This window comes from Neolamprologus multifasciatus, chromosome 8 (genome assembly GCF_963576455.1).
Source record: "Neolamprologus multifasciatus chromosome 8, fNeoMul1.2, whole genome shotgun sequence".
Taxonomy (NCBI): Eukaryota; Metazoa; Chordata; class Actinopteri; order Cichliformes; family Cichlidae; genus Neolamprologus; species Neolamprologus multifasciatus.
In genome coordinates this window covers 20,338,406-20,353,394 of record NC_140446.1, presented here as the reverse complement: position 1 = coordinate 20,353,394, position 14,989 = coordinate 20,338,406, and the positions used below count along the sequence as shown (strand labels likewise).

Here is a 14,989-nt window from a genome sequence, read left to right as displayed (position 1 = left end):
CAAGGTTATAGCTCTTGGCTTGGTGATCGGGAAGGGCAGCTACTGCCGGTCATTCTGGAATCTCATGGACGGCTTTTTGGTGATTCTGTCCTTAACCAACTTTATTATCACTTTGGTCACTTCTGACAAAAAGAACATGCTCAGCATCCTCAAAGTTTTTCGGCTGCTAAGAACACTTCACACGCTGAGGTACCGTGTGTACACACACGCTGTGTAAATAGATGTTTGTTGTCATATGCAGCACCTCATTTGAGATTTGTCTTACTTTTCTCTGTATATGTCTGTGTGTAGATGTGCTGGCGTTAATACATACATGTATGTTTGTGTGTCCCAGGATGATCAAGCAAACCCCAAAACTGAAGCTGGCTGTCAAAGCTCTTATTGCCTCTGCTAAACCAATTGGGAACATTGTCCTGATTTGCTGTGTCCTCTTCTTTTTCTTTGGGATCCTTGGGGTTCAGGTTAGCCCCCACCCCCTCCCAAACACACACACGCACACACACTTTTTGAACAAAATTACAGCATGACTCCTTGTTAGCTTTTAGCCAAACATTCACAGTTAACACGTAAGAGTGTGTACTCCTTTTGGCATCAACAGTGTGATAACCTGACATCAAAATAAAGCCTCTGCCTCTGTCTTTATTTCACACTCACGCTGTAGCTGTTTAAAGGAAAGTTCTTCTACTGTGAGGGTGAAAACACTTCAAACATCACCAATAAGGCTGAATGTCTCTCTGCTAATTATACGTGGGTTTGGAAGGAGTACAACTTTGACAACTTTCCTCAGGTACGGACTAGTTCCACATTGTTGTTAAGTACAAGTATAGAAACGATCAACAGCTCCATATTTAACACAACTTGTCCATTATGTCCACATTCCCCCCTCTACACATGTCCAAATCATCTCGGCCTTCCATCTCTACCTTTGTCTCTAAATCAAGTTTCATATTTAAGTCCACCTCTAGATCAACCTTCCCTCTCTCCTCCTACTTTGTCTTCGGCTAACAGCATGGTTTCCACTGGCTCTGTTGGTCAACAGCACTGTAGCCACTGTTAACAGTTAACCCTCCCCTTTTATCTGAGGTTGGGATAGGTACAATGAGTACAGTGGCATGTGGCGCCCTCTGTGGCTGAGTTTAAAACAACTCAGAAGTAGGATTCAAACCCAGGAGACTGTGACTTGTTAATATTAATGTTCTATTAATATTGGCACCCGGAAAATAAATGTATGTCAACTTAACAGCTGTTTCTGTGTTTCTTATTCAGGCTCTGATAGCCTTGTTTGTGATGTACTCTAAGGACGGCTGGATGAACATCATGTATGATGGACTGGATGCTGTGGGAGTAGATCAACAGGTAGTTTTTCTACCAGCATTTTAATGTATGTTTTACATTGTTGCTAACACACATTATGAAGTAAAAGGATTGTGATTATATGGGATGATGTAACTAAGTTCATGGTTTGAATGGACTTTTTTTGTTTTTCAAGCAAGTTTCATGGGTTTGCTAACTGAGTTCTTAGGATCCAGGAAATAAATGAAGGTCTGAAGGACAATAAAAAAAACATCGACAAATTCCTGTAGAAGCAGTAAGGGTGCCCTTAGTTTTTCACATACTATTTTTACATTTTTGTTTAGTTTTTGTAAATTAATAGTAACACAGACTAATGCTTGATGTGCTGTTGTTCATCTGAGGATATACTGTATTTATGTCATTTTAAGACCTGGTGATGTCATGATCTATGAAAATTTGAAAATTTGACATCCACCAAGGTCTTCAAGGTCACCTCAATAATTTAAAGGTCAAAACACTGTAACTTAGAAACGACAGTTCCTAAAACTGTGGTGTGTGTTGTCAACATATAGAAAGTACCATACAAAAAATTAAAATATCATGTCACATGACCTCTGCAATATTTGTATTGCAATATTTTCACTGCACTCCAAACTTTTTTACAATACATTTAAAAATAACAAAGAAAACAATGAATATATACAAAATACAACACTATTACTGTTACTATTACAAGTAAATACCTCCCACAGAGTGAGGTGCCCTGACAGAGGTTTGCTCTCTGAGCGCTTCTTTTACATGTTTCCAGTCCTTCACTCACTCAAGTCTAATCTGACTATAGAACGATTATTAAAGTCTGATTATTTAGTTCTTAAATTTCTCACAGACTTTCCTCTTGTGTTTCTTTTTCAGCCTGTGAAGAACTATAATGAATGGATGCTCATTTATTTCATCTCCTTCATGGTGATGAGCTTTTTTCTCCTCGACATGTTTATCGGCGTCATGGTGGAGACCTTCCACGTGTGCCAGCAGCAGCAAAAACAATCGCTGCAGAGAGGAGGAAACTCACGGGATAAACGTAAAGGTGATGAAAATAAAGCATCGCGAGATACTGAACTCTGAGACTTCCTCTCGATGCACCTATCAGAGTGTAGATGTTGGTGAATGTTTAAATACCTGTACCCTTACATGTGTGCATGTCTCTTCCAGGTAGAGAGGAGAATTATTTCAGGCACTACTCCCTCTTGCGTCGCCGTATCTATGACCTGAGTACCAGCAGATTCCTCGAGTTATTCATGACAGTAGTCGTCTTCATTAATGTCGTGTTGATGGCTTTGGAACACTATAATCAGCCTTTGGTAATGCAAATGCACACACACACCTACACACACACACACAATCCTTTCAAAAAATGGACATGTATCTATGATCGAAATGCATGTGTGTGTGTTCAGTATGTAGATCAGATGATAGAGTACTCCTTCTATGTGTTCACTGTCCTCCTGGTCCTGGAAATCATGCTAAAGGTTGTGGCGTTTGGCGTACTGAGGTTCATAAAAAACAGGTAACACAGTTATGCCCAAGAATTTAACTTACGTGGTTTGTTGGGTTTTGTAAAGGCCTGATTGACTGCATGATGTGTGTGCGTCTTTAGTTGGAATATGCTGGACATCGCTATAGTCTTGGTTTCCTTCATCGTTATCATTTTAACCGAGATGAATATGGAACACCGTCTTCCCATTAATCCCAGCATCCTGAGCGTCACTAGAGTGCTCAGACTAGCACAAGGTACACACACACAAACACACACTTGACAATATGAGATCTTTTTTATTACTAAGGCATTTGTGTGTTCTACACATCTACAAACACTTTGAAGACAACACTTGTTTCCCTTTTCAGTGCTGAAGGCCAAGAAGATCAGAGTTCTGCTGAGAACCATTACTAAGACACTGTCACGGGTAAACACCCAGAATAAACTCACTAAGACCAGCTGATTTTACTTTCCATGCTTAGAAGTCTTTAAAACAAACCAAAAGTAGGATATATAAATATATACATTCAAATCTTCAAAGAGGATTTCACAGGCATTTTGGTTCCAGGTTGGAAACCTCTGTGTGCTCTTTATGTTCTTCTTTTTCATCTACGCTGCACTTGGAGTGGAGCTCTTTGGCAACCTCGGTCAGTCAAACTACTATCATAACAGTCACACACACATAAATGTATTGTGCATGATGCAAAGGAATAGATGATTTATTTTATTTGCAATGTATCTACGTTGTTAAGTAGAAAAACAAGGAAGGGAGATATTTGCATAACTTGTACAGCAGTTTAGTCAACTGAGGTTGTTAGAAATGTGCTAAACTGAATTATTGCATTTATCAAGGAGGCAGTGCAGAAAAATCACTGTCTGTGTGTGTGTGTGTTGTCAGAATGCACCCCAGACTATCCGTGTGAAGGCATAAATCAGTACGCTAACTTTAAGAACTTAGGGATGGCGCTGCTCACACTGTACAAAGTGTGCACAGGGGACAACTGGAGTGACATTTTGAAGGTATGCTTGTACTCATTCACCCATGCACACAAACTCTGCACATGTTGTATTTTAAACAGTGAAGTCCAAAATCTGTATGTAAGGAATAATCAACACTTGAATCTCCAGTCAGGGTTTTATGGTTCATTTATACCTGCTCTGTGTCTCTAAAGGACACATTACGCCCATGCCGTCCCAATGATGAAGCCTGTCCCAGCTACTTGTGGTGGGCCTCGCCAATCTGCTTCGCCACCTTTGTGGTCATGGTTCACTTTGTTCTGGCAAACCTGGTGGTGGCAGCTGTCGTGCAAGCGTTGGAGGAAAGCAAAGAGGTAGTGTTGCTACATGTGAATAGATTTAGAGAGCCCACAAACATGCAGGTATTCACCAATAAGAAGATCTGGTTTTGAAACCGGGATCACACTGATAACCAGTTGTTCTCTTTTAAACCTCTCACAGTATCTCACAGTGGGAAAAGATGGCACGTGTCCTGAAACAGATCAGTGTAATAAGCTTAGACAAGGGTGACCTCATTAAGGTTCTGTTTGGACTGGGCTGCAGACTTGTAAACATTCTGGTACATGGAGGTGGTGAAATGCTCTGTCTTACCTAGTATAGAACATAAGTTTGGGTGGAAGTGATATGCCACCAGCTGCTCCACCACTGGGGCCTCAGCAGAACCCAAAACCTCCAGTGGTAACCTCCAGTCCAAACTCGATGAACCTCGATGAGAACTATGTGGTCTAAAGATTATTCCCAGTAACACCCCAACTCCTTCATATAAGCTGGAACAGTGGGCATAAGCTGCTCAGCAGGTTCTTGATAAGAGGACATCATTTTCCTGTTATACAGATCCCTTTCCTGCCCCATCATCCTTTGCTGTGAACCAGTTAATAGACAATGCTGGTGCATTTGGTATCTGTCAGCTTTGATGGCAAATCACCACTCAAATGGCAACTGTCACCCTCAGATGAGGGAAAATTGGTTAGTGGGTAGTCATTACAGGAAGTGGCTTTTGAATGGCAAGCCATCTAGGCCATAAACATTTACAAATCATTTAAGAAACAATGGAAAAATCAACATTTATTAAGTCAGGACACTGTAAAAGTTGGTGAAAACTCCACGCTAGTAAGTGGAGTTTTGAACCTCTTCTTCTGAGTCATTGAATGCCGCTTTGTACATCACACAGCTGCTCAACGTTTATGAGTGACAGCAGCGATGGTGCTTTCTTAAATTATGCAGGGCCCTACCCATTGTTTTCTCATCCACTTAAGTTAAACTTTAATCACCTGGAAAAGAAGAAGTGCAGACTACACCAATTCATCATGGAATTTAAATTAAGTGGATGAGAAAACCATGGGTAGGGCTCTGCATAATTTAAGAAAACGCTGTCAGAGCTGTCACTGAGTGCTGGAAAAAGCATGCTCAGTGCTCCAAAAATGCCATTTTTCCCACCACTCAGAAGGAGGCGTTCAAAAAGCCACTCGCTGGCATAAAATATGGTGTTCTGGCGGGGTTTTCCCCGACTTACGGCATCCTGACTTATTAAACTTTTTAAATCATTTCTTAACCAGATGGGTTGTAAAAGTGTTGATTTATGGCCTTTTGAAACCTGAAAACACTGACAGCTGTTAAGCATGGTGGTGGTACCATCATGCTCCAGTGCTATATTACCCCCAGTGGTTTTGTTACATAAAAAGTAGGTGGAATAATCAAAAAGGGTGACTACCTCAAAAGTCTTCAACTTCACCTCAAGTCAACTGCCAGACAACTGAATTTTGGACACAGGTGTTTAACAGGATGATGATCGTAAACATCAGAAACTACGTTTGAAATAGATAAGGCAGGCTAAGATTAAGCTTCTAGAATGGCCTCGACCCAATAGAACACTTTTGGGATGAATTAGAGCTAGGGCTAGAGCTGCGAGCCAGGCCATCACAAATAAAGATTCCCATGAACACACTTCTAAACCTGGTGGAAAGCATTCTCAGAAGAGAAGAAACCGTTGTAGCTGCAAATGGCAATATAGTGCATGAATGTCTCAGAGCATAGCCTCTATTTTTCAAATATAATAAATCATTACAACACAGGAATCTCTGACGTTAATTATATAGTTCATTTTAAAAAGGTATTTAGTGGCACACGTGTATAGTATCCTATAATATCTGAAAAAATGCTAATAAAATACCTTGAAAACTGTTTTGTTGACCATGGATTAATTCTTATTAATTCTGCCACATAATAATAATCTAAACAAATCTTGGATTTCTCACGCTTGTGAGTATGAAATAAAATCTTACACAACAATATTTAAATATTTCAGAAAAGGCCTAAGACTGAATCCTCAGACATCATGCAGCAACCCCAGGAGTCTCCAGGTGAACCCGTCATATCCAGCTCAGCTGGTACCACCGAAGGAGTCCAGTTGTAAATCACTTCATACCTTAGACTTGTTTTTGTTTATACTTCTCTGTTACTGTGACATTTTCTGATATCCTGTAAATGTTAAAATTTTTATGCCTATGTACTTTTATCTTACTGTAAACATCTTTAACGAAATTCACTTAAATGTTAAGTTACTTTGTTAATAGTTGTTTATATAAACTATAGGTACACACTATATATAGATAAATACTACAGACATACACACGTTGTTTACAATTAGTAGTATTATAGTAACTACATTACAGGTGTGTTTAAACACCAAGATCCATGATCTTATGCACTCTTTTAAATGATCAAACCTTTAAAATGTAAAGTAATAAACTTCTTATAAAAAGTAGCTGAACTGTCTTTATTCCAAAATTATTTCAAAATGAATTAAGATGATTTCATAGATTTGTCACCACACAAACACACACTCATGGTTTACGGTATAAGTGCTTTCACTGTATAATTAAGCAGTGTCTACATCATGGCTCATTCCACTTTAAACGAGGTGTGTAAATGAGTTGAAATTATAAAACACATTGATGACTAATATCACTGAGTCAACAAACTGATCCAATCAATAAAAGTCACTTTTGGATCACTGGAGAGTTGGGTACAGATTATTGGTAATAGAACAGTACTGCCCTCTGCTGGTGTGCAGAAGTATGGCAATATTTCTTCTGCATGTTCATGCACCAAGTTTGGGTTTGATTCCTTGTTTTGCAGTTTTTTTTTACAAAACTTGACAAATGAAGGCTACAAAAAAGAAAACAAAAGACCAGAAAATCCATTATATTTTTTATGACTCTTGGTCTGAAGAACAGAAAAACCTTTTCATCAACTAATGCATAAAATTCAGAGATTAAATGGTGTCAACTTGACTTAATTTTTTAAACAGAGCAGTACCTAATCTTTAAAAATGCTTCAAAAGTATGTATCACACACTTCTAGGGGCTCCAATGACTGAAGAACATGAAGAACACAGCTTATTGTCTAACTTGTGCATATTTGGAGATGTTTTAAACCCAGACTGCTCGTTAGCTTTCATATAATGGAACATAAAAGTTGCGGTGTAAAACATAACACATTAACATGGAGCTGATGAAGCTTTAAAGTCAAACAACTTAGCAGCATGTTTATAAATAAATACTTTTGCATAAATACATTAAATAATCTGGAGTCCTAATAAATAATTGGTAATAATTAAAACTCAAAGTGCACATGCACGAAAGCCTGTTGTTAACATGTGAGTCCAAAGACCAAACAGCAGGTGAGGCAGGAAGCTGAAACTCGTGAGTGAGTGTGCTGATCACAGGCGCTGCTGCAGCAGGGCAGACATGTGCTGCTTCACCTCTCCTGGATCTGCCAGCGAGCAGTCCAGGACCATGCCCCTGATTCCACTCTTCAACTTAGGAGAAGGAATGATCTACAGCACATGAGATTTTTTTCAACACTTTGTTTTTACAGCTAATAGCTTTTGCAGCTTGGTATCAAAAGCTAAGGTACCTTCACATATATTTTGCATCTCTCCAAAAGAAATTTCCACTTCATTGCAGTCCTCTCACCATCAGTCAAACTGATGAACTCCTCTGTCTGAATCAGATCAAACAGAAAAGGTGATGTGGCAAAGCTATCAACCACTGCCATTCATTTACTGGAGGTTCATCTGAGCAATAGCTACAAAATACAGAATATTTACATAATTTTGTAACTGACATCTGAGCCATACAGCACAGGTGTAGGAACACAAGGTTTAGAACTGAGACTGGAGAGGCGTCTTTCTATGAACTGATACTTACTGTGCATCCCAGAGCCTTTTCTGCCACTGGGCTCCTGAGGCTGCAGGCGTACAGAGTGCCGGTGTGGTCTGTGAAGTCCACCAGGAGATCAAAGCCTGTAGTGGCTGAAACAATCTGATCCTTTCCTGGACATAACTGGTTGGTGCAGCTGTTCAAGTCCTCAGTCACCAGGAATTTGCATTTTGAGCTGAAGCAAAGACAAAGCAATAAGCTGCTCTTTGTTCTTGTTCAAGGAAGTGGCTGTCATGGTTATAGTTAGTAAACAATGTGTGAATTTACCAGCGTGTCTTGATGACTTTTGAAACAGACGAGTCGAGGTCGAGCTTGGAGATGAAACTATATGTGATGCCAAATAAAGCCTCGGGATTCTCTCGGGCCTTCTGCATCAGCTGGCTCACTGTGTAAACGTCGGTGATGGACTCTACTGCAGACCAAAACAGCAGCATACATGTGCACCCATCAGCCAATCACATGGCAGCAGCCAAATGCATTTAAGCATGTAGACATGATCAAGACCACGTGCTGAAATTTTAGAAATCATCAGAAAAGGGTGAAGATGACTTCACTGCTCTGTTAGATTCATATGACCAGATCTTGGTCCAATAGAGCACCTTTGAGATGTGGCGGAATAAATCATTCACACCATGCAGGGCTCTAGAGTGCGACTAATTTGGTCGCACCATTTTCAATGTGTTTACGTCTTTTTTGTGCTAGATTCTGAGCTGCAGGTTTTGTCTCTCTCCAACCAAAATTCACCGAGCCAGCAGCAAAAGAAGCAGCAAACTACTCTTCACATTTGATAAATGTCGTCATGAATTCCCTGAAGTCTCACATGTATCAATACTGATAAATGATCAGAATTATAATATTTCTGACTGTCTGAGGCAAAATTGAATCGAATCAGGACTTTGAGAACCAGAATCGAATGGATTATAGAAATCAGTGATGATACCCAGCCCTAGTGAGTAGCCTAGGCCCGACAGAAGAGGATTAACATTTTCTACAATATTGCCAAAGAGTGCCAAAGCACTTTAAGCACAAGACTGTTAGTTAATCATTTACAAATTAATATTGTCTGTATGGACTGCAATTTCCCCCCAAAAAAGTGCACATGTAAAACTGCGGTGAGTGCGCCTAACTTCAGTGCAACCATGGCAAAAAGTTAGTCTGGAGCCCTGCCATGGATGTGATGCCGGAAAATCTGCAGTAACTGTGTGATGCTGTCATGTCAATATGGACCAAAATCTCTGAACAATGTTTCCAGCACCAATTACGGTGGTTTTGAAGGAAAATGGGGTTCAACCAAATTACTAGCAAGGTATACTTAATAAACTGTCACAGTCTGCAGTCTTTATACAAAGAAAATCCTGATGTGTTTCCACTGTAAAATAAAGGAGCCAGGATACTGATATACTAAATATTAAATAAAGAAATTCCTCCTCAACAATTTAATCGGTGGGAAAACATGTTTTCGGACTGGTAAGTCATATTTTCTATGTTGTTTAACACATCTAGATGTAACTACCAGGGAATTAAAGCTAAAACTTTTGATCTCACACTCGCATGTCTCAGTGCACGGCAAAATCAAAAATTTATTGGCATCATAGTCTAAATACCTCCTCTGGAAACACTCTTAAAGCCTGAAAATCTTTACACCAGAAGGTCTCTATGTGGACTGAGAAAAAAAATAAAATAAATGAACTATTGGTTTTCATTTTCAAGAAGAAAAACAACAGCTAGAAAAACAGCAGCTAGTGTAACTGTGTGGCTTGGTAATGTCCTTTTAATGAGGAGCTGAACTGACTGTGCGACCACTGGTCAGTGATGGAGGTCTAAGCCACAAGTTAGCCGTACTCGTCCGTCGGATCCTGTTAGTTTTGCTCTTTTTAGGGGATTTACCAAAAGTGGGGAAAATGACTTTATGATTTGATAATAGCATCTTGCATTCACCTTTTAAACTTTCCTATATGCCCTCTGTAACCGAAAATATAATTATTTAATATAATATAATCTTTTGCTTAAAGATCCAAGACAAAAGCAGGGGAAATAACAGCTTCTGATGCCTCAAATTCAAAGAGTCTTTTACATTTAGATGAGCAGACTCACTTATATGAATATGGGGAAGTCATGACAGGAACTCATTATAACTTACCAGGGACATCCTCTGGCATGTCATCTTGATCCAGAGCTCCAGACTCTGACACTTCTTTAGCATAACTGAACAGCAGGCTGGCCTCTCGGGTGTCTGAAAACAAATTATGATTGACTCTAGCATGTTTCTCTCCCTGCACAGCAGGAAGGAAAGCTCCATTTCTTTCACTGTCTACCAAGACTGATTGGTGAAGTCCAAAACCAGCATTTCAGTCTTGTTTTTGATCAGTTACACCATTTAAATCTCTATCGGAGCCTGTGTTTTTGTAAGTGCCGCTGTGATCTCTTACCAGGATTGACAGTGATAATGCTTTTCGAGTTAACGGTTGCCACCATGCTGCTGCGAAAGCTGTCAAAGCTGATCTTCGCGTCGGCTATGAAGAGCACTTGGAATGAAGAAAAACAGTTGAAACAACAGAAAACCATCTTAAACGCAAACACGCGGTTGGATCTCAGGTAACCACCGCTGTGTTTGTCTTCGGCACAGTATGCTAATAGGACATGACGGGCAGGAATAACAGTTAAATAAAGATTCATTTCTGCAGCGGAGAAAGAGCAGCAGCCCTCAAACCTACCCGTCTCCCTGGGTATCAGAGGTTGAATGAGCTGAATGGCTTCTCTGTCCCAGCTGTGAGTGAGACAGAGGTCAGGGAGTCACTCAGGGGAGAGCACAGTCAAAAATCAAACACACATGTAGTTCAGAGGGGCAATCTAAGGCGTTGTATCGCTAATGTAAATTTGTGGTCGCTTAAGGAGACACAGCGGTGATACAAAAGGCAGTAAAGATGGAATATGGCACAAAAGCAACAGAAGTAATAAATCTACGTTCATTTTCCAAATTAATAAATGCCTTTGACACACCAGACGAGGGGGAAGGAAGAGACGGAGTCATCAAAGAGCCTCACTTCCAGCCTCTGCCCTCTGCGTCCGTCTGAAGTGGTGAACTGCTTTATGTCTCCGATCTGAAAATGCAAACACGGTCGCTTGAAGTTCCTATCACACTATCTCCCTTTCATGTGACACTGAGATCAGGGCGGGTCTGGCCCGTGTGTGAACTTTGGGGCCATTATGGTGAGCTGGTATGTTCCAAAACCAACAACCATTCACCATGAAACCACACGCACACAAACACAGACACAGTGTAGCCTAATTGACAATTTCTAAGATGTAAATGAAAACTCAACTTATTTGATTGCTCACTCATCACACTCATACACATCAGGGTTCCCACCACAGCGTCTCTCTGACAGGTTATGTGACTTTTCCGTGGCTGACTTTAATAATCCAACATCGAGCCACTTTTTAACAACCCTCCGTCTCTTTTCTTGTTAAAGTTGTTTTTCAGCTCAGGAAACTTTTAACAGACTATTTTCCACCACAGTTCAGTTATGGTAGAGGAAAAAACAAAACAAACACCATCTAATCAATGTGGGAGCAAAGTTGGAAAATACATATTTTACTAACTGAAAACCACCTCTTAAAATATGAATACATTTAATATACTCAAGTTTATATGATTGCAATCTGTTACTTGGCAAAGAATCTACTAAGCACATAAACATGCTATAAATGTTTCTACTGAACCTTTTTTACTTTATTGCATTGTCTTTGGAAATCTAAATTTTTGAGCACACTGGGTCAAACCAGGTCAACAAAAATTTGGTTGATTATCGTTTATTTATTTCTTCTTTAGTGTCAAACTAAGTTTACACAACCTGTGATGCTACAGAACAAATAAACACAGGCTGTCAGTTCAATATGAAAATCCTAGGTGATTTTCAGAGAAGTTAACCATCTGACCTTAACCTGGAGGTTGACGTCACTGAGATTTGAGATCATATGAGATTTTTAGTAGATGCACCTATGGCATGAATTTCAAAATCCTGTGTTACCTGGTTCTCGAGTTATCACATTCACAACTTTGGGTGTCTAACAGGTGGCCTTTTACAGCTGAGGGGCAAAAACTATGTTTAGCAGATGAACAGTATCTGAGAATCTAGGAAACAATCCAGCAAAGACTTGACAGAGTATCTGAGAAACGCTTGATCCATCTACAGTTCACTGAAGCCTCATCAGAAATGGTCTCAGTGCAAGTATCGCTGTCAAGAAACAATTCTTAAGGAAGGGAAACATGCAGAAAAGGCTGAGGTATGAAAATTACACAAGAACTGGATTAAAAACCCAACAGGTCTTCTGGAGTGACAAAGACGAATTTGAAATGTCTGGTTCAAATCATCATCAGTAACACTATCAGTCATAGACTGGCCTCTCCAGAGACCCCACCTCAACATTATTAAAGCAGTGTGCGATCATCTTGATGAACAATGGAACAATCGGCAGCCAGTTTTGAAAGTCCTTCCAGAAGCCTGGAGAACTGTTCCTGACTACATAAAGAAAGAAAGCTGCCTAAAAGAGTTCAGTGTTAAAGAATGACGATGAGCAGTGGCACAAAACTTTTGCACGCTAATATAGAAAGAGAGAACGTTTTCTTTCCCACTTAAAGAGTCTTTAAAATGCCATTATGGAAAACTGGGAATGCTTTTGGAAAGGTCATTGCTTATTTGATTGCTGAGAATTTGAATATAAAATAAAAACTACTGTAATAATTAAACTGTAAATATATAGCTGCCAGCATTTGGCCACAAAACAAAATCCAGAAAAATGAGTTCAATAATCAACATTTTATGCCACATTCTGGCCACATTTTTAAAAAAAATAATCATCTTACAGAGACTTTGAAAGCAGTTTTTTAATCTTTAAATAGTGCAAGCTAAGCTACTGAGAGTAAATTTTCATTTGACGTCAGAGTGAAGTTAATCTTGATACATGTCATTTTTCAAGAACTCAAATATTTATTTCCCTAGTTGGTGTAATGTTTATTGCCTTTACTGCACACTGCAGCAGTGTTCTCAGATCTGTCCATGCATGTATAGAAAAGCATTCTGGGAAAAACAGGAAAAAAAACACTAATCTCAGTAAAAGCAGGTGAGGTGGGTTCATGAAAATTTCAGCACAATAAGTATGTAAATAAAAAGTCTTTGTGATTAACAGCTTACAGCACTCTACACAAAACCTTAAGTGTATAAAAGGTGAACTTTTCTCAAACTCCTATGTAACACTGAGCGACTGAAGCCTTAAAGTGTCCTACCGATTTTACAGCAGCAAGTATATTTATCACCGAACCATCCAGCTTTTGCCCGTTGGCCACTATGTCTCCCAGAGAGTAGAAATCTCTGGAGTCCTTAACAGGCAGGTGAATCAATGGCAGCAGTCTGTCAATGGTGTCCATATCAGCACACAGACACACCTGGGAATGAGCCTCCGTCACCAGCAGCCTGTAGTGGCTGAGACAGCAGATGCTATCATTACACATTACTCCCTGTTACACCGTGCTTTGCACAGTGTTACATTATGTTTGCCTCACTTGCCATCAGCTACCTAAAAGCACAGTAAGGAGAACATGCTTCTTAGATACTATCTGTCTTAAAATGCTAAATTACCTCGGTGTTGCAGGACAAAATCGATCTCCTTTCTCCAGGTCTTTGGTGGCAACTAAAGGGTTTTCAATTGTGACTGGAAAGGAAGAAAAAGAAGCAGTTCTGTTTCCAAGCATCATTATGTAATTTCTATAGGCAAGAAATACATTAAAAATGTTTCAGTTTATTAAAAAAAAATTACTTTAATCGCGAAAGAGGACAGTAAAAGAAATCGACACAACTTTGAGAGAGACTTTCTCACCACAGTCCCCAATGTTGAAGCTGCTGGCCAGCCCGTTGACATAGGCATCATTTCCCCAAGTGCTCACGTTGATGAAGAAGTCCGGAGAGTCTTTAACAGTGAAGCCAAAGGTGAATCTGTCCATACCAATATCTGTATTTCAGAAATGGAGGGTTAGTTTAGTGATGCAGTTCAACGGAGAAAAAAGAAACCTAAAAATCACCACCAGGAGAGGGCGCTGGTGTACAAGACACTGAAGTGCAGAGGAATGTTGAAAATAATGATGAAGGTGCACTGATAGAGATACAGCCAGGATACGAACTTTTTCTGTCAGGGAAGCTTTTGACATCAGTTTTTCCAATGATGATGCCTGCCACTTTCTGGAAAACATTACAAGGACAAGAGTGCATCATACTATTTAATCAAACTCGCTAAAACAAGCCTGAAAATACACTGGGCTACATTAGGGTATAAGCCCTAGGAGAAAAAAGAAAATAAAGGACATGAAGTTTAAAAAAAAATAAAAAATCAGTTGAACTCACTGAATGAGAGATGTTGGGATGCAGCTCAGAGATAGCGATATAGGTGTGAGCAGCCATGTTGTTTATTCATAACCTCTGCAGGTCTATAAATAAAAAAATAATAATAATAAACAGAAGTCAGGAACCGGGCTTCAGCTCAACCTCTGCAAGACGGTTTCTACATCAGCTCTGAATACACTAAAACACAGTGAGTAATGTGTAAGAGCTACATACATTTACTAGCTAAATTTAACCTAATGCGGTAATTATATAAGTAGCAAGCTAACACTGGATTCTTTTTAGTCATTTTAACGCTAAATTTGATTCAAACAGACTAATATCACAGTTCTACTGTAGCCTTAATACTAATTAATTTAAGTCTCAGCATGTTTTTTTTTTTTTATCGTTTGCTGTCTGCGGTTTTTACCTGTCTCCAGCAGTTCTCTTGTCACGTGACATACGATTTTCGCGGTAAAGCTGTCGCACGCGACGGTATAACGGAGCTTTGATGCTGCCTTCATTGTTGCTGGAAATTTCTGCATTAA

General features: G+C 39.5%; 2 protein-coding genes across 10 annotated transcripts in view; one reads left to right on the top strand and one right to left on the bottom strand.

The window, feature by feature from the left end:
• The window catches only part of LOC146513021 (voltage-dependent T-type calcium channel subunit alpha-1I-like), a 20,031-nt gene extending 13,423 nt beyond the window's left edge, over positions 1 to 6,608 (top strand). For 4 of the 8 annotated variants that reach the window (XM_085169435.1, XM_085169434.1, XM_085169438.1 and 1 more), the window contains 13 exons: positions 5 to 189; positions 335 to 461; positions 662 to 787; positions 1,267 to 1,356; positions 2,206 to 2,377; positions 2,503 to 2,651; positions 2,748 to 2,857; positions 2,948 to 3,081; positions 3,196 to 3,254; positions 3,396 to 3,474; positions 3,726 to 3,847; positions 4,000 to 4,158; positions 6,150 to 6,608. In XM_085169435.1, the coding sequence (XP_085025561.1) occupies positions 5 to 189; positions 335 to 461; positions 662 to 787; positions 1,267 to 1,356; positions 2,206 to 2,377; positions 2,503 to 2,651; positions 2,748 to 2,857; positions 2,948 to 3,081; positions 3,196 to 3,254; positions 3,396 to 3,474; positions 3,726 to 3,847; positions 4,000 to 4,158; positions 6,150 to 6,257 (1,620 nt within the window). In that variant the 3' untranslated portion in view covers positions 6,258 to 6,608. Of the gene's footprint in view, positions 1 to 4; positions 190 to 334; positions 462 to 661; positions 788 to 1,266; positions 1,357 to 2,205; positions 2,378 to 2,502; positions 2,652 to 2,747; positions 2,858 to 2,947; positions 3,082 to 3,195; positions 3,255 to 3,395; positions 3,475 to 3,725; positions 3,848 to 3,999; positions 4,159 to 6,149 lie in introns of those variants that run through there. The other 4 variants (XM_085169440.1, XM_085169436.1, XM_085169437.1 and 1 more) reach the window with 4 other exon arrangements.
• On the bottom strand, positions 3,105 to 14,989 carry meiob (meiosis specific with OB-fold). Of its 2 annotated transcripts, XM_085169448.1 has the most exons (14): positions 14,872 to 14,989; positions 14,466 to 14,548; positions 14,246 to 14,303; positions 13,945 to 14,076; positions 13,707 to 13,779; positions 13,355 to 13,550; positions 11,068 to 11,168; positions 10,782 to 10,834; positions 10,497 to 10,592; positions 10,208 to 10,300; positions 8,335 to 8,479; positions 8,056 to 8,242; positions 7,763 to 7,849; positions 3,105 to 7,682 (listed from the first exon to the last, which is right to left on the bottom strand). In XM_085169448.1, exons 2-14 carry the CDS (start codon positions 14,520 to 14,522, stop codon positions 7,566 to 7,568), a joined length of 1,395 nt encoding a protein of 464 aa, XP_085025574.1. In that variant the 5' UTR covers positions 14,523 to 14,548; positions 14,872 to 14,989; the 3' UTR covers positions 3,105 to 7,565. The 2 variants fall into 2 exon arrangements, with proteins under 2 accessions (XP_085025574.1, XP_085025575.1); XM_085169449.1 differs by lacking the exon at positions 14,466 to 14,548 and having other exon boundaries at positions 14,872 to 14,930.